Raw genomic sequence first — 18,608 nt, 5'->3', positions numbered from 1 at the left:
AAGAAGGAATTTATTTAATTTACATCTCCGCTTTGCCACCCAAGAATGGCACTACAAGAAGTTTGTGTTCTTTCCTTACGGTGAACTAAGTTGTAAAATTAGGAAGAGATATTGCCTCGAACAGAAATTACATCCAGCAGATTTTTCAGGACGCTGTCCTGAAACTAGCCAAGAACTCAAAATCTCTAAGATATTCAAACATGCATTCATCTTTAATGCTGATTTGCAAGCACAGTATCTTGCTCAAGATTATCTCGTTATTTGTTGCCATCCAAAGAAACATCAATAAAAACAGGATAGTTCTGAAGTGTATGATTGCTGGGTTTGGAATCTTTTCAAGGTACTAGTTTTAACAAAAAGAGGAATTATAATTAAAATCAACATTTAGCCCCCTTTTTTCTTTTAGTTTAAAAATCTAAATCTTCAGAAATTTTCTGAAAGCCTAAAAAGAAAAAAAAACTGCAAATTTCTAATAATAAAATTCCAAAGTTTCAGTACCAGATTGTCATTCAAACCAAATTATTTGTTTACACAACTATGCCACATTATGTTTAATTACCTTAATATTTGATTTTTAAAATTAATATAAATTAGATTATCTTAATTAATGTGTGACTATCTTCACACTGCACTAGGATAAAAGCATATGCCATTTTCCTCTCAAAAGTTCCTCAATATTCATAATTTGCCATAATGACACATGATACAAGCTAAATTGGATGGATATTTGGCTCACAATCCAATTAAAGTGCATTCATTTTAAATCCTTTTGGGACTTCATCCCAAGAAAAAATATTAGGTTTTTTTTCTCCTTATATAGAAACCATACAATGTGTGTAACTTTGGCTGACTGCATACCAGTTATCATTCTCATTAGCAATTTGACTAAGTTCCACACACACAGAGCCAAACTATATATATAATTCAATATAATTCTCCTATGAAGATTTTTCTGAAATTAATTGATGAAGACATTTGCCATTTTATTTTACTTCGGAAGCAGATAGTATTTCTTCAACATAAAGCAAATGCCCAAATGGCATGTTGTTATGTATTTTATATTCTAAATAAGAGTGTGCCAAACATATCTGAAAGAGACCCAGCTGGAGAAAGGCTGATCTAAGCAAATCATTCTGAGGTTCAAAAAATATGTTGATTACATCCAAACATTGTGTCTTTGCTTCTAAAATGTTATTTATATTTGTACCATAAGATGATACAATCAAAAATTAGTAAATTAAGAAAAGGGTTGACAACAATTTATGTTGTTCTTGTTGGGTTGTTTAAAAGACTAGTTCAGATCAGTTCATCTTGGATCAAATACACAGATAGCATAAGCAAAATGTTTAAACATTGGTTTAAAGTTGATATACACATTTGGCACTGATATGGAACTGGCTTCTATGACTAGATTTTTAGTGTTGTGGATTTTTTGTCATGATATTCATAATCTCATTCTGTGATGCACATCTGAAAAAAATGAGTCTTTAACTAAGTTTATTTTCTAAGCCAAACTAATTTATATATTCAAAACTATCATAGACACGCTCTGCACTACAAAATCACTACAAAATTAATAATTTTAAACAGATGGAAAGAAATATCATATATGTAGAGAACAGTAACAAAACAAGCTAACATTTCATTTTTACCAGATCCACTGCCTTAACAGGGATGTTGCAATCCTGCAGTAGAACAAACCATATAAAATTGTTCCAAGTATTATGGAACAGATTAAAAGAAGACATCATTCTGGGGAAAAAACCCTGAAATAATTCAAACATCAATATCTTATCTCTTATGACAAAAGAGATTAGTCTTCCTGTTTCTCCTTTCTTCAAAGAACTGAAGGGAACTTGACATTCTCTTTAAACTTTAGTGTCCCATTAATTAATATTGTTCGTTGCAAATTTCAGGACCTGCAGAAATCCTCTTAAAAATTTTCAAACAAGCCAGATTCTTTAATTTTTTTAAAAAAAATCCAGTGATTTCAATATAAAATGTGCCTAACAAAATTCTATTCAAGTTTTTCTGAGACCAATGATCCATTAAGTCAACCACAAGAGCTAAGGTCTCCTTCCTATGGAAAAGCCACTTGACAAAGATTTTTTAAAAAACATGGTTATAAGAGAAAACTGTTTATTCCCCTATCATCTTGTTATCTGTTTCCTGGCTTGAAAGCATGTTTTTTCCACAATGTCATAGCTATAATAAAAGTTTGCACCTATTCGTTAACCAACAATGCTTAATTGTATTAATAAACCAGTTACTTTTATCACAGCATATATCCAGGGCTGATCTTTAAATTTTACTTCCTAATGTGACATTTTCAACTTTTTACACCAGATCAGAAGGACTGTTTTTTTGTTTAGTTTTTTGTGCCTTCCAGTTAGACTTACTAATTACTGCAGCTTTCTTGGCAAGATTTGGTTTTGCTATTGGATTCTTTTTTACAGCTAAGAAAGAGTGACTGGCCAAGTTTACCCAGCTGGCTCTGTACCTAAAGCAGAACTAGAACTCACAGTCTCCTGGTTTCTAGACTGAAGCTTTAATCGCTACACCAAACTGGCTCTCAGGTCAACTGTAAAATGGTTATTAGAATAAAACTGCATTTATAGGAAGAAAATGTCAATTCACTTTCTTAAACAACAATTAAGCCTCCAGGAGAAACTTTTACAAACACAAAATACTGTATCTTAGAAACTCAATTCCAAATCTTAAGGAGCAACTTAAGTATTTTTATAGTGTAATAAGCCTTAATATATGTCAGTTTCCATGATAATAGATGGATTTAATTATTATAACGTATAATGTTTGCCTGCTCTAGGATGCAGATTGAATTGCCATATATTTGACATGCAGCTATAAAACTAAACATCGTTTACAATTTGATGCATAAATACAGCTTGAAGTTTAAATGTTGTGATGCAAGTGTCATTGTTCAGAATAGTCAGCTGCCTCTGATTATCATGTGAAAAAGCCACTCATCTCTTTCTCATTAAGGTAAAAGCCAAATGTACAATAACATATCAAAGTTATATGCATTAAGAAAAAGCAACAGTAATCAACAGGATTCTTATGAAAACAGATTTAGAGACTCCCAGGAATGTTTTGAGAAGAAATTTTCACAATGAAAGTCTGCACCAACAATCTGAACATATTCATCATTGTGCAGAAGTCCTCGAATAAATTTGCATTTACAAATATTCTTCCATTTCCTTTTTATCCCTCCTGATCTACTCAAAAAGTCTGAGAAGACAAGTAAATGTAAATCATATCTTGACATATCCTGCAGGCTAGATTACACAGTAGAATATAACAATATATTCACCTGCAAATAATTATTATTTCCCATCTTCCCACCTCACCCTCAAGAATGTGTAACTGCAAGGTTAAGTGAAGAACTAGATACATAGTCATGAGGACATCAATAAGTTACAAAAGGGGAAAACACTTTCTGGACGGCCCAAAGTTTATAGATTCAGGTCCTGCTTTACAATAATATGTATATCTATCTAAAAAATTCACAAGGGACTACATTTCATAGTAGCCAGGCAGTAAGGAAACAAAATATTTTATCACTGGGACAGTTCAAAGGTACCAGAAATTGTACTGATTTATTTGCAAGTAAAACATAACAATTCAGTATTTTAAAAAACAATGGGAAAGTGTGAAAAAGGAAGAGGAAGAAGTCATTGTGAGGTTATTCAAAGCATTACAATGTTACAAATTCTCTATTATAAAGAAAAGGACATGGGAGATAAACTGATTTTTTTCAAGGAGAGTGAATTCTGTGGGGCTTCAGCTGCAATATTTCCCAGGTAATAAATAAAGCAACCATCATAATTAAGACAGCTCTGGGCATCTTCCGATTCTTATGAGTTACTGAGATATGTTGATTCAGATATAATTGCAGAGCATAAAAGCACTGCAACCTGGGCATCAGCCTTGACACGCTCATCCAGCTGCTTCAAATGCTGAAAGCCCTTAATATATGGGATGAGTTCCATAAGTGAACAAAATGAGGGAAGATGTAAGGCAATCCAGAATATCAAGGTTTACAATCTCTTAATCTGAAGCAAAAGAGGATGTAGGCACAGATTACGGAAGATGCTCCACTTTAAGGATATGCTAAATCATTCTTAAGCATACTTTTGTCTCAAATGATTCTTCATGCCTGAGCTATGAAGAACTTGGGTTGCCCACAGAGTCCCTTCCATTTAAGAAAGAGGAAAAAGTTTTCGTATCGTTAATGGTGCTTCAGAGGCAGGTTACTTCTAAGACACAGATCCTGAGCTCTCTGAAGATCAGACTACATGCTAGTTCATTTTCTCACTGCACTGAGAGACAAAGATCTTGCATGCATCTAGCGTCCAACTACTTAATTATTACCGTGGCTGGGTAATACTGAAGATGGATAAGAACGAAGTTGCCCCTTTAACTGGTGTTTCAGTCACTGTACTATAATTTGTTTAACCATAATAATTCAACAACCTACAGTAACCCAGTTAATGCATAATTGCTATTTGTGATTCCGAAATCTTAATAGCTGGCTTCATAAAATAAGCAAAGCTGAAACTATCAAGTACAACACTGTGCCTTAAAGTGATATAGGAACTCAGCTACTGACCAAACTATACTAGGAAAGCAGATGACTTGGGTTGTTTGGTCATCTTTGTACTAAAGTTGCTATTATTGTTATGAAAAGGGGAACCAAATGTTTTCCGGTATAGTCCTCACTTTCCTGTCCTGTTGTAAGATTCTCAAATAATGACAAATAGATGATATGTGGTATCATTTCCAAACTCTAACCTTGCCTAGATTACTGTAATAAATTGTTCAGGAAGTTTAACTTCCACTTTGTGACCCTGTGTAGAATAAAATCATTGTATGACACCCGGTCATTTGCTTGTGAGATGTGTAACTACACAAATTAGATACATAAATAAATAATAATGATTTTTTTAAAAAAATGATTTTGAGGATACTGAAATGAAAAGGCTAGAATGATTTATCTTGATATATAAATTTAGATCATCCACTGGAAAAAATATCATTATGAAGTTCAATAGTAGTCCCACAATCGTTACAAAGGTGATCTTGGAATGAAGGTGAGTAGTGAAAAGTGTGTGTGTGTGTGTGTGTGTTCCTTAAGAATTATGTTTCTTCAGCTTGCAGCAGACAACTTTCAGAGAGTTGTATAGCTTTCCCAACCAACAAAATTTCTTTGTATTGCCTCTTAATCATATGGTCCATCTACCTAGTCCTCTGGTATTTTGTTGGCAGAAAAATTTGTGCCAAAACTTTTTTTGAAAAGGTTTAGGTACTCTGTTTTGTTTCAAAGTAATTTAGTACTGTCTCCAAATCATGTAAGCAATATATCTAAAGACACTAACACTTCGAAACAGAACAGAGAACCTAAACTGGATTTATAATTACAAGTTCCAGGTTTGTGGAATGTACCCACACAGCTTTTAAGCCAAGCCACTAGTAAGCCTACAAATATCTTTGAGACATAAACTATAAATAAAAACCAAACATAAGAAACTGATTTCAACCTAATTTCTAATAAACACAAGCATTCCACATGTGAAGCTATATCTGAAAGAGATTGATTTTCAATTTAACTTAACAATTAATCCAAATCAACCAGATGAAATAAACACTTTCAATTATTTTATAAATTAATCTAATAGCTGGATCCAACAGATTGATTTATTTGCCTGAACACAGAATTTATAGTTCAACGTACACTATATAGTAATCCTAAAAATATTTGCTGCAAAGGATTGAATTGAATAGGATTATTGCATATCAAGTGTGCTGCAACCTAAAAATCTAAAGCTATTCATTCATTCCATTTCCTGTTTCTCTAAGTTCAGAAACAAATTACTGTCATCCACAAATAATGGCCTATTAGCTAAAATAATTGACATTATTATACAAATCAATGGAGATAGGAAAAATATATTCCAATCTCTGTTAATTTTTTAAAAAGTAGAGCAAATGTTCAATTAAATATTTTTAAAATATATATTCCATTTAAGAATATTTTCTCAGTTGCAATCATTAAACAATTATGTTCTGTTTGAATCAATGGGGGATATTGTCCTACAAATGTATTTACAGGCTTCTTCCATGCCTGCTTCATCAGAAAATGCCTAGATCTACTTACACTGTAACAGAAGTCGACAAATAATGTGAAATCTTTATGCAGATTTAGGTTACAATCCTCTATCTACTCATCTGGGCTAATACACAGTTAATAGATTTATCTCTGAAAAAATATGTACGTGACTGTATTTTGCAATGACTGCTTGGGGATACAGTGCCAACAGTGCCAATCTAAGACTATAATCTTTACCCACTTACCTGAGAGCATGTGTATTTAACGTAATATTTTACTTTTCCACAGAGGAACATAAAACTAATATGAATTCTGAACGTGAACTGAATTTCCATTTAATTCCATGTACATCAGATAAATCAAGACCACTTGGAAAGTTTAAAGAAAATCAGAACTAAGACCACATAGGAAGCTATTCCTTCAGTATATATACACACAATCTCTTGAGAAGGAAATATAGTAGACCCCCATTCTTCAGCAGAAAGCCAAAGTTGCCCTAATTTTATAGAAAACCAATTCCAAATTACACGAGGTGTCATAGTTATACTAAGGAAACGCAAGAGCTATTTCCAGAAAGAAAAAAAGTCTAGCCCCCCACTATTCATACCACGCAAGTCAAACTTCACCTACCAGTGACTAGACAGATGGGAAGGAGCAATCTGAAGATTAGTCCACACACCACTTCCGTGGCCATCGCGAGGAGATCGGACCAAGAGGAGCCTTGGGGAAACAAAGGACAGCCGTCCGCTTGCAAAGTCAATAGGCACCGGCAACTTTCTTGGGTCCGCTCTCCTTCAAGGGTAGAGCGAAGACGCCTGTCCCTCGGGCTTCGGCTTAAAAGTCCCTCAATAAAGAGAGAGTCAAATCCCCAACAACTGCCGAAGTCAAGAAGTCAAGCGAAGTGTCAATCAAGGCGCTCCGTTTGGGCCGCAAAGCGAGACTTTCTTTCTTTTTTTCGGAAAAAAGAAGTTTTTTCACTTGACAACCATTTTGCCCTGCCCGGCATTGGGAGCGGGAGCGGGGTGCCGACGGCTGCCTTTCGCTATTCAAGCCGTCTGAAAGGGGCGCATGATAACAGCCGGCCGCGTCGACCCGGGGATGGATCTTGAGAGTTAACGACTGAGATTCCCGGCCGTCACAAGAGCCGCCTAGCCGGGGAACAAGAACTCGGGACGGCAGCCGCGCGCTCCAGGCGAGGAGTCACCGAGTCTTCCCCAAGAACTAGGGAGGAGGCATCGCGGGAAGCGCGCCCGAAGGTGCCGAGCGGGGCGAGCGCACCCTGCGCCACCGGGGCCAGAAGAGCGGCGCGCGAAGAGCTCGCCTTCCTCGCTGCGAAGCTCCCGCCCGACGCCGCTGCTACTTTTCTCCACCTCAATGAAATTGAGCGTGGCCCCGCCTCGCTGGAGTGGGCGGCTCGCCGGACGGGGCTGTCTGCCTTATCCTGACCAATAGCAAGGTAAGGAGGAAAAAAAATCTGGGATTCCTCCTGCTCCGGAGTTGGAGGCAAGCGGGGTTCATTCCCGCCTGAACCAGTTCCGTCGCCGTGCCGTTGAGGGACTTAACTCGAGGTTGGGGCTAGGACCAAAGGCTGGTTATATTCTGGCGGGAACCAGCCGCAGGTCAAGCGCTGCTGCTACGTTAGCCAAGTTCTCTTGTCGAGCCTTTGAACCGTCTTACGTTCTCCCATCGGGATCATCTCCCGTCTCCGTATGGCCACTAAAAGGAAAAATAAAAAAATAAACGGCGGTAGAGGCGTGGAAGAAGGACTGGGTCAATGGCCTACCCGGGACACCGCGCAATTGTGCAAGGGAGAAGAAGCCGAAGCTACCCCATTGCCTTCAGGGAAGGGCGCCGCCCCGAAAATCGTGCGTTTTCCTCCTGCGCCTTACTGGGAGTGGTAGAACCGGAGGTAGCTGCTACTTCTCGGTCGTTCTGGGCAGCAGGGTCGGACCTGGCGAGCGGCTTTTTAGCAGCCTCTTGCCAAATTTTCGAGAAGTGGGAATCGCTGCCGGGGAGCGTGATAAAGCTACTTAGACTAGATAAATCCTTCCATTCCCCACCATCCAGTCAGAGCTGAAGAAGCTTCTTGGATGAGAAGCGAAACGTCTTCAAAAGAAAAAAAAACAAGTCCAGATGCCTCTTGAAAAAGCACCTTCGGGACAACCAGGACCTGCTGAATGACTGAACATCTCCATAGATGCCCCTAGACTAAAGTTGGATTCCAGGCGACAGTTCTTGCCCACAGTTCTGACTTAGTTTACCTTTATCTTTCTTCTAGCTTTCTTCCAGGATGTTTTCCAACTTTCCATCCCAAGCTAAAGTCCTGGTCCTTTTCCAGAAGATTTCTATCCAAGCTTGACTCTGCTTAGTCCAAGGAGAGTCTCCCAAGTGCTTTCTCTTGCCAAGATGGTAGTAACTTAGACTGAGCCAGGATCCTCCTTCTCAGAAAGCACAGGTAAATGAGCCATCCCAAGGCCTCAGATGCAGAGGCAAGTTGGCGTCGAGGACCATTTTGAATGGTAGAAGCAAGAAAAGCCAAACAATGATTTAAAAATATAAGAAAAAGCAAGGAAATCAATTCAACACCAAAGCCAGTATTTCCCCACTCCTTCTCAATTCACAGTAAATTTCTCAAGAAAGAAAAAGATGGCAAATGAAGATGAAAATCTCTGAAAGAGCTGGGAGGATCTTTGTCAGATGAAAGAGCCACACAGAGAAGAGCATTCATTAAATGAACTAATTATTTGGGCGTTTATATGTTTATATACAGGAACAATGTTTTCTTCTAAACTGCTCCCAGAAGTCATTGCAGTATACACTTGGGGTCATATTTTTTTAAAAAAATGGTCTGAACATTTGTTGGTTGGTTTGTGAAGTTACCTGCACAAAGGTAACTGACTAATAAAGAACTTGGGCTGAATCAGCCAACAAGTGGTTTGCTAGTGAGTATTTCCTGTAAAGCTTTAGTTAGCCCTCAAATTAGTCAATTATCAAGAATGAACATTTATCCAAATGCCTCGTACTCATTTTATTGGATGAGCTCTTAGGTTGATTCTTCAAAACAGAATATAGGTAGTCCTCAACTTATGACCAATTTCAAAGTTATGATGGAACTTCCCAGGGATACTTATGACCTGGTTCTGAAGTTTTGATGGTCCCTTGCAATCACATGACATTACAGGCGCTTGGTAACCAGCCCTTATTTACAGCTATTTGCAGTTTCCTGTGACCACATTTTATGACATTTTTGCCAAAACCCAATGTTCACTTCTAGTTTTTGGCAAAGCTAGCCTATACTGAACAATGGGGTTCACTTACAGCCATAGCAGTCACTTTATGGCTGCTACAAAAATAGTTGTAAAACTGGGTCAGTGATGTGGTTGATCCATTTTATGACTGTCACGACTTATAACTTTAATGGGCAGGTTCCATTACAACTGTAAATGGTGGGATTCAAATTTTTTTACTACCAGTTTTGTGGGCATGGCTCAGTGGTGGTGTTCGACCGGTTCTGGAGAGCCGGTAGCGGCAATGAGCAGTGGAGACCGAACCGGTTCTCTTTGCTACTCTGTGTTTGGCCCACCTGCCCGCCCGGGCTCCCATACTCACTTTTATGGCCAGAATTCAAAGCGCAGCTGCTTTGCACGGCGCAGAATAGTGCCGCGCAGCAGCTGCTGCAGCAACCAGCATCGTGCAGGCTTGCAGGAGGCAAGTTAGAACACCTCTGTGCCTGCACAAACTGCATGTATGGCATGCGCATGCACGCATAGTGTGCATACGTGCAAAGCGCGGCCACCAAGCCACACCCACTGAACCGGTGGCAACTTTATTTGAATACCACCACTGGCACGGCTTGGTGGGCGTGGTGTGGTGTGGGTTGGTGAGCGTGGCTTGGTGTGCAGGGGAAGGTTACTGCAAAATCCCATTCCCTCCCCACCCCACTAACCTGCTTTCCAGTTCTGTTTTCTTGTGCAGGGCAACAAAAGAAGACCCAACCGATCAGCTGGGACTTTGGAAGCAGATAATAGATGGGGGCAGGGCCATTCAGAGATGGTATTTGCCGGTTCTCTGGACTACTCAAAATTTCCGCTACTGGTTCTCCAGAACTGGTCAGAACCTGCGGAATACCATCTCTGGCTGTAAGTCAAGGACAACTTGTAAACAGCCTTACCACAAAAGTATTTTAGTCTCAAAGGAGAACACAGCTTGGTAGTTATACGATTATCATAGAATCATAGTTTTGGAAAGGACAATGGGAATAATCTAATCCAATCCAAACCTCTGCCCGTTGCAGGAAGGCCCATAACATCCCAGACAAATGGCTGCTCAAATTATCCTTGAAAACATCCTCATGGCTTCAGACTATTTAGTAATGTTCACAATGATAAAATTCCTCTTTTCAAATTTGGATCATACTCTGTTAAGCTTCCACCCACTGGTTCTTGACTTATCCTCAGGTGTTTTAGAAAATAAATCCATATACTCTGCCCTTTGACATTCTCTCGTATATTGGAAGACTGTTACCATGTCTCCTATTAGCCTTCTCTTCTTTAGGTTAAACATAAGTTCCTTCGATAGCTCTTCATAGGATTTAGTTCCAACTGCTTACCATCCTTATCACTCTTCTCAGCAGTATTTTGTTTTCCTCTAAGTACTTTTTTGTATTGTAATAGCCAGAACTAGACACAGTACTCTGGATGAATCTGAGAGTAGCAAAAAAGGGTAATATCACTTCCAGTAACATTTACACTATACTCCACATCGGCTCTCTAGGCAGCCATGGCTCATTGCTGGCTCATATTTAATCTGTGGCTCAACAAGTCTCCCAGATCCTTTTTACTGATAAGGTAGGTGCCACCTACACTACTTTGCACCTGTGCATCTTGTTTTTCCTGCCTAAATGCATGGCATTATGTTTCTCAACATTGAACAACATTTTGTGGTACAGGGCTGATGTTTCAGATCATTAAGATCCTTTTGAACCTTGAGCCTTCTTCTGGGACACTAGCAATCTCCCCCTTCCCCCCAGCTTTCTGTCATCTGCAAATTTTATGAGCATCCTTTCTATTCCTTCATTAAATCATTTATGAAAGTGTTGAAGAATACTGAGTCCAGTGCAGAACTCTGAGGTGTCACATGCCACCCTTCACATAGACCTAGACCCACCTAGTAACAGTACCATCCATCCCCAGCTTATCAAGATGGAGAATGTCTACTTTATCAAATGCCTTAAAAAGTGTCTGAGTACATTATATCTGTAGAATTCTTTTGGCCCACTAATCTAGTCACATTGCCTAAGAAAGGTATTAGATTTGTCTGGCATGACTTTTTTAAAAAAATATATGCTAGTTTCTGGTAATAAACCTTTTTATTATTAAACCTTTTTATTATTAAATGCTCACTGCTTATGTTTTCTAGAATTTTCTGTTGAATTGACATTTATTGGTCTACAGTTTCCTTGATCCACATGTCCCCCTTTTTAAATATTGGAATATAATCGGTTTTTCTCCATCTTCTGGCACACTTCCAGCGCTCCAGGATTCCTCAAAAAGATTTCATCGGAAGGTTTAGTGAAAATTTAAATTTTCTGTCCGTGCATGTTTGAAGATAATTAAATAAAATAGCTACTCAGAGGAAACTGGTATTCATTTAATGTTCTGTTACAAAAGAACATTTTATAACAGGTCATTGATTTACCAATTTTGGTGGCAGGATTTGGGAACTACTGGGGCCAAATCGGTGTCCATGATGGTGGTGGTGGTGTATCAAAGCAGCAGAGGTGGCAATGATGGCATCATGATCTAAGCCTCATCATACTTCTATGTGCAAAGTCATATGAATGTTCAAAGAGGTGAAATTCAGTCATAGTACTATGACTGCCATCTCTTAGTTTTGAACTGTGAACTACCCATGTTAGCAACAACTATCTACCGTAATTCTCTAGTGAAGCATGGCAACAATATTTTAAACTTGGTTTACTACTATTACTTCAGATCCAATTAATATCATAACTGTATGTTTATTTACTTAAATATATCTTTTCTTATCTTTTATCTTCAGTATTTGGATTATTCCCAAATAAAGAAAATGAAAAACAGACTTTGATCCAAACATGGCTCCTATACAGCAGGAATGCAAAAAATTAGCTTTGCTGGCATATTTTTTATGGCCTCTATGGTTAAATGGGGCCATTTTTTTCAGCCTTTTATTTTTTGTGGATATTTATTTATTGGGCTAGTTTGCAGATGACTAAATGCTGAAGGCATATAATTGACTCTTTAGAACAGGGGGTCCCCAACCCCTAGTCCGAGGACTGGCACCGGGCAGCAGCATACCAAAAAACAGGACCAGGCAAACAAACCCCACCTGTAGGATGCATGGAAAAACCTCTTTCCTCAAAACCTGTCTCTGGTGACCAAAAGGTTGGGGGGGACCACTGCTTTAGAAGTTCCCTAAAATGGAGTCTTGGCTCCACGTATTTGTGAAGTATAGTCCTCAACATACACTAGATTGGTGCACTCTAAGTTGTCACCAAAAGAACTTCCAGCAATATAAAACTGTAGTGCCATGTTGGCGAACCTATGGCACGTGTGCCAGAAGTGTCACACAAAGCCAATTCTGCTGGCATGCGAGAGCTCGCCCGGAAGAACCCCAGTGTGCATGAGGGCACGCCGCCGCCACCTGACAACTGATTGTCAGATATCTGCCGTGCATGCACAGGGGGTGTGGTGTGTGTGGAAGATGCACACTCATACGCAGAGATGTGCATGCATGTGGGGGTCATGCACGTATGTGCAGATGTATGGCGCATGGTGGGGGAATCACGTGCAGATGCACAGGGGGCGTGGGGGGGGCAGCACTCATTGCCTTCTAGATGCTGGCAAGCGAGCGCACGAACACGAGCACAATTATCGGCACGGGAGCCGAAAAAGGTTAGCCACCACTGCTGTAGTGCATGAGAAAATAGACTTCAAATCTTGAAAAATTCTGTACATAGTGAATATATACCTCTCAGGCTTATGTACCATGCTTCTTATTGTACTACTTACTGTCTTAAGAAAACCTCTGCTGTTTTGCCTAGGGTTTCCCAGAACACTTTACTTTCTCATTCATAATGTTTGGAGCCAAGCTATTATTTCTTTGGCAGCACAGACCAATCTCCTTATCTGGTGTAAAGAACAACAGACTACTCTTAATCCAAACAGGATTTCTTGTCTCTTAATGTTTTTCAAAATCAACCAGGATCAAAAATACATCAGTTTGGATCTGGACTAATCATATTCAGGGCAGACCTATTGGAACTAATGGAACCTTAGTCATGACTCATGTAACTCATTGATTTTAATAAATATAGCTAACTTTAGATCCAATCCATTACACTTATGGATTGCATCCAACAATGTCAATATATCTCTGAAAGAACATCTGATAGCAGAATGGATTCCTTCCCTTCTTTGCTGTCCTCTCTCCCTGCTCATGTATGTTCTGAAAGACTCTCTATAAGAAGGTTCATGGGCATAGGAGATGTATGTTGAAGAAGGAGAAAGACAGGTTCTGTTGGGAGGATGGAAATCTGCTTGCTCAGTAGGGTTAGGAAACAACATAATCCCTGTTTTAATAATATAAATGTATTTAAGAACCCAAGAATACCCTTTAAGTCCAGATGTAGTCCAGACCTTAGTCCAAAACGTATACCTGGATATTTGTTCTATCACTGATCTTCAAAAAACACTGTTCTTTGAATTATTATAGTATCCGAGCATTGATTAATTTTGTATCAAGAAAGTGCGGTTTTAAATTCACCATAAGTGTAGCACCCCTGGAGAAATGGGGGGTGGGAGGCATGGAAGGCAATGATTAAACATGTTCCAATACAAACCATGTGACTTACAGAATTGCATCATGTCAGATTGTAACTATAAAAGGCTGCAGGTTGCATCATGACCTCATAATGTACATTCTATCATTTTCACATTGTTGCCAGAGGTTTTTATGGTGGAGAAAAAGCAGGTTATTGCGCTTAGATAGTAGAAGCATGCACCAAATAAAAATACTACTACTAATACTTCAGATTATATCAGGCACTTATGAATAACATTCACATACATTTTAGAGCCACAAATCACTGAATTCATTATATAATTCAATTACGTAATGGATCCAGGCTATTTGAAGAACTGTCTCATCCCACCCATGCTAGTAGAAGGGGCACAATGCGGGTCCCATTAGTCAAGGAATTTTGGCTGGCAGGGTCCAGAAGAAGAGTCTTTTCTGCCACAGCTCCTGTCCTTTGGAACATTATATCCCCAAATAGATATCCACACACATCCCTTTAACCTTCTGTAAGGGCCTGAAGACCTGGCTCTTCCAGTTGGCTTGGGGCACCAACGCGGGTGCACCATTCTGGAGCATTGGATTAAGAAAAGACTCCACATCTCCTCATGTACTTCATGCTCCTCTCCCCCCAATTTTTAAACTGTGCTTATTATTGTCATTGTTATTTATTACTTTATTATTTTAATGCCTAAATATTAGTCCCAAAGGTGCTTTTTCAAGAGGCAACTGGACTTTTTGGTTTTTCTTTGAAGACATTTCACTTCTCATCCAAGAAGTTTCTTCAGCTCTTTACATTGTTAAATGTCTATGAAGATTCTCAGTCATCCAAGTCATGGTTGTCTTAAAGGTGCTTTTTCTTTTTTTCTTTCTTTTTTCTTTTTTTAAGAACTGAAGAAGCTTCTTGGATGAGAAGTGAAATGTTTTCAAAGAAAAACCAGAAAGTCCAGTTGCCTCTTGAAAAAGCATCTTTGGGACAGCCATGACCCAAATGACTGAGAATCTCCATAGATATCAATATTAATGTTTTAAGCTGCCTGGGGTGCTTCTAGATGAGATGTATGGTACATAAATCAAGCAAACAATCAAACAAATGAATAAATTTCACCAATCTATTTCTGGCTCTAGTTTGATCATTTTCTCTGACACAGCTGACTCACTGATACCTTAATATTTGTTAAATATTCTACATTTGTGTAGATTAGTACATATATGAAAAGAAGAAGATAGATGGATGGTGGATAGATTCAGTTACACCAGTGATGGGTATCCTTTTGGGAGACCTACAGGGCCGGATTAGGGACAGATCATCCTGAAAGAAGATTACGTCATTGTTAAGAATTGACAATGATTTCATGGCACATCAATCAGTCAACTAGCACAAGTAATAAACCATAGTTTGCAAAACAAAGTGGCTGTAATCAGACAACATGCCAACCAGTGGTGGGATTCAAATTTTTTTACTACCGGTTCTGAGGGTATGGTTTGGTAGGTGTGGCAGGGGAAGAATACTGTAAAATCTCCAGTCAGAGGTGGTATTTGCCAGTTCTCGAAACTACTCAAAATTTCTGCTACCAGTTCTCCAGAACTGGTCAGAACCTGCTGAATACCACTTACGATGCCAATCCAAAGCAAAATAGATTTTATGGGTTATCACATAGTAGATGAACAGAGCTGGTATGTCTTAGACTTTAAAAGAAAAAGTAGAATAAGGAATTTGTTGATCTTAATGACATGGAATTACTTAGCTAAATGCACTATACACTTCTTATCCATTTCTAGGAATGTTTATTTGATTTTTGATTTACTGACTAAAGGTTTATTGAAATATCCAGAATAGGCAACTTAACTTCTTATGAAATTTTAAAGTGCAGCTTCTTATAATTTTTAATCATTGGGCAAGTTATTTGGAGGTTTATGGGAGATGTTGTCTAAAATCTCTGTAAGTTATCAGATTGTCTAATGCTGGTCTAGAAAAACAGGCCAAACAGACAATGTGGAATTGAGTTCTACATATGTTCAAGCCATCTCAGAACAAAATTATAAGTCATGGAATGACCAAACTCATAATTAACACTTAAATTAGTGTCTGCAGATGTATTTTAAAATATAAATAAAAACTGAGTAGCTTACACCATATGCATAAGCATTATATGATTTTTTGCAAATCATATTAAATGGATACTCTTCTATTTACAAATGAAGAATGTGGAATGTTTGGCTATCCAAAATTGCTGGACTATTGGGCACTGGCCTTCACTTATTTTATAAATTATTTTATCATTACACATGCATCAGAGATGAAGCTTCAATAAATTAAGTCTTATTAGAGATTTCCCAGTACTAAAAATAAATTGAGCTTTTAATACACCACAAGTCCATACATCTTAAAATTGATAAGGTTGATAAATACTGACCTAGGCATTTCTTTTAATTACTTTCTGGAAATTTCAATCTTCAGCTGTATGCTGTATGGAACAAAGTTTCCATTTAATGTATGCCAATTAGTATACGTTCAAAGTGACAATAAAGTTATTCTAAGTCTTTAAGTTTTAGACACAAAAGTTGCTAATTCAATCATCAGATACATGAGAATAATTATACAGCTTTAGCAATCAAATTGCTTAAAGCCAAAGTTTTATGTTTTGCTCTATGGTGAACAGCATTGTTTGAGGGAATCAGCATCCAATCTACATTTCTAAGTTCAACACTCATTTGCAAATCTTGTTCAGTTAGCATTGCATACTTCTTTCTTGAGGCCTATTTGAGATTTTACCTCAACTAAATATATGGGGGTAGGCATTTTGCCCAGCTGAAAGAAAAAAAAAAAGCTCTCTGACTCACTGTGGGTTTATCCCAATCCATATCCATGCTGAATCTAGAAAAAGTCTGGGAATGAGGTCAAGCAGAGAACCTTAGATCTTAATGTGCAGATGGATAGGGCAGATATGTCAGCCTTCTGCTATAATAAATGAGTATACCTGCCACCGACTACTTCCAAAATCTTCTCCTACATTCTTGTTCTATGACACTTCAGAATAGGGCTTATATCGCTCTTCCTTAAATGGTGTTGATGGGGAGATTCAGTGACAAAGTTCAAATGTGAGTATGAGAGTATTACCACTTAAATTCTTCCTTTCTGGTATCTTCAGAACATAGTGGTGAATAGTAATGTGCAGATGCCCATATTGTCAACTGCTGGCTGAAACCTAGATTCAGAATCAGCATTTACTGGAGGAAAGATGGTTGCCTGATCACATAGCCAGAGAAAATTCCCCCAACTCTTCCCATTTTGGAAAGAAGACTGGCTTTGGCTTTTGAAACTAAGGGAAGAAATAATATACAAGTCTAGGAAAGGCAGCAAGGGACATTGACCTTAAGCTTTTATCTGTTTTTATTTATTTAAACATTAAGCAAAGCTATTTTAAAAGCTGATAGCTGGAGCCAGTGGTAATTACCAAACAAATATGTACTTATATACCAAGACAAGAATATGAAACAGGCCTCAGGGAAAAAAAAATTAAGATCTCCCATCTTTCATATTATATTTCATATTGCTGCTACAAATATTCTTATATATTTCCTATAAATTAGGAAAATAAGTTGCATGAATATACACAAAGACAAAAGACAATACAGAAAATCATCAGAAAATTCACCAACTTTTAAATAGGACTGATCATAACCTCATGAATACACAATTCTCTACGTAAGGCATAAAGTACAGGTCACCATGCAGTTAAGTTTATTAATGCCATGGACATTCATTTCCATTGATATTGTTCTGAATGTGGAACCTCTCGTATACAGTTCAGTCTTGTGTATTATCACTTGCTTAAGAATACACAGTTCAATATATTATATTTTGGGGGGTGGGTTAACACAGGTAATTAACACATGTAATTCATTTGAAAGGTTTAAAAAGAAGCTAAGTTCCAGCCTTAGTTACACATAAACAAACTGAATAATATATCTGTGACCAGGTGGTTGGGAATGTGCAATTCATATCTCAGAGAGAACATTCAAAACAATAGTGTGTGGAGAAACTATAATCTCAAACAACAGCTCATAGAATTAGATAGTTCTCAATTCTCCTTATAGCAAGATGGGTATTTTCATGAATGTGGCATTTAGCATTACTTAGATGTTTCTCCATTCTAGAAACAATGGGTGAGTCCCCAGGTATAACCCGAAAACATTTCAACACTCATCAGAGTCTTCTCCTATATTTTATTCAAATGCAGACACATGGTTTAAATATGAAGTTTACCTACTAAAGATGTTGCTTCAGCATGGGTTTTGCAATAGTTGGTTACATTTCCTCTTGCATACAAATTATTTTAAGTAGGTCATTGTAAAAGGCTTAAAGTATTTTGCTTTCTCTTTTTTCTGGAAAAACTTGAAATTAGAAAGTTCATATAATTTAAACAAAACTTCTAGAATAGTTTACATGACTTAGGATAAAGTTAGCTAGAATACAAATGCAAAAATGCTGAAGTCTAAAATATAAAAAAGCAATAGTATTTATGATTGCAAATCTGCTAACTTTATGAAATATGAAATAATGCATAGGATATTAAATTCTAGATTAACTGAAATAAAATTCAAATATAATTATTAAAATGCTAAAGGTCTAACATGCTAAAAA

The 18,608-nt window shown here is 37.8% G+C and overlaps 1 protein-coding gene across 1 annotated transcript in view; it reads right to left on the bottom strand.

Annotated features, from left to right (window-relative positions):
• The window catches only part of PIEZO2 (piezo type mechanosensitive ion channel component 2), a 195,077-nt gene extending 187,598 nt beyond the window's left edge, over window positions 1-7,479 (bottom strand). Inside the window, exon 1 of the mRNA XM_087931054.1 lies at window positions 6,758-7,479. Within this exon, the coding sequence (XP_087787180.1) occupies window positions 6,758-6,821 (64 nt within the window). The 5' untranslated portion in view covers window positions 6,822-7,479. The remainder of the gene's footprint in view (window positions 1-6,757) is intronic.
• Window positions 7,480-18,608: the final 11,129 nt, after the last annotated feature.

The sequence above is a fragment of the Pseudonaja textilis genome, chromosome 3, assembly GCF_049901715.1.
Source record: "Pseudonaja textilis isolate UNSWEBS1 chromosome 3, rPseTex1.2, whole genome shotgun sequence".
NCBI lineage: Eukaryota > Metazoa > Chordata > Lepidosauria > Squamata > Elapidae > Pseudonaja > Pseudonaja textilis.
The sequence above is the reverse complement of the archived record's forward strand: the minus strand, read 5'-3'. Positions and strand labels throughout refer to the sequence as shown.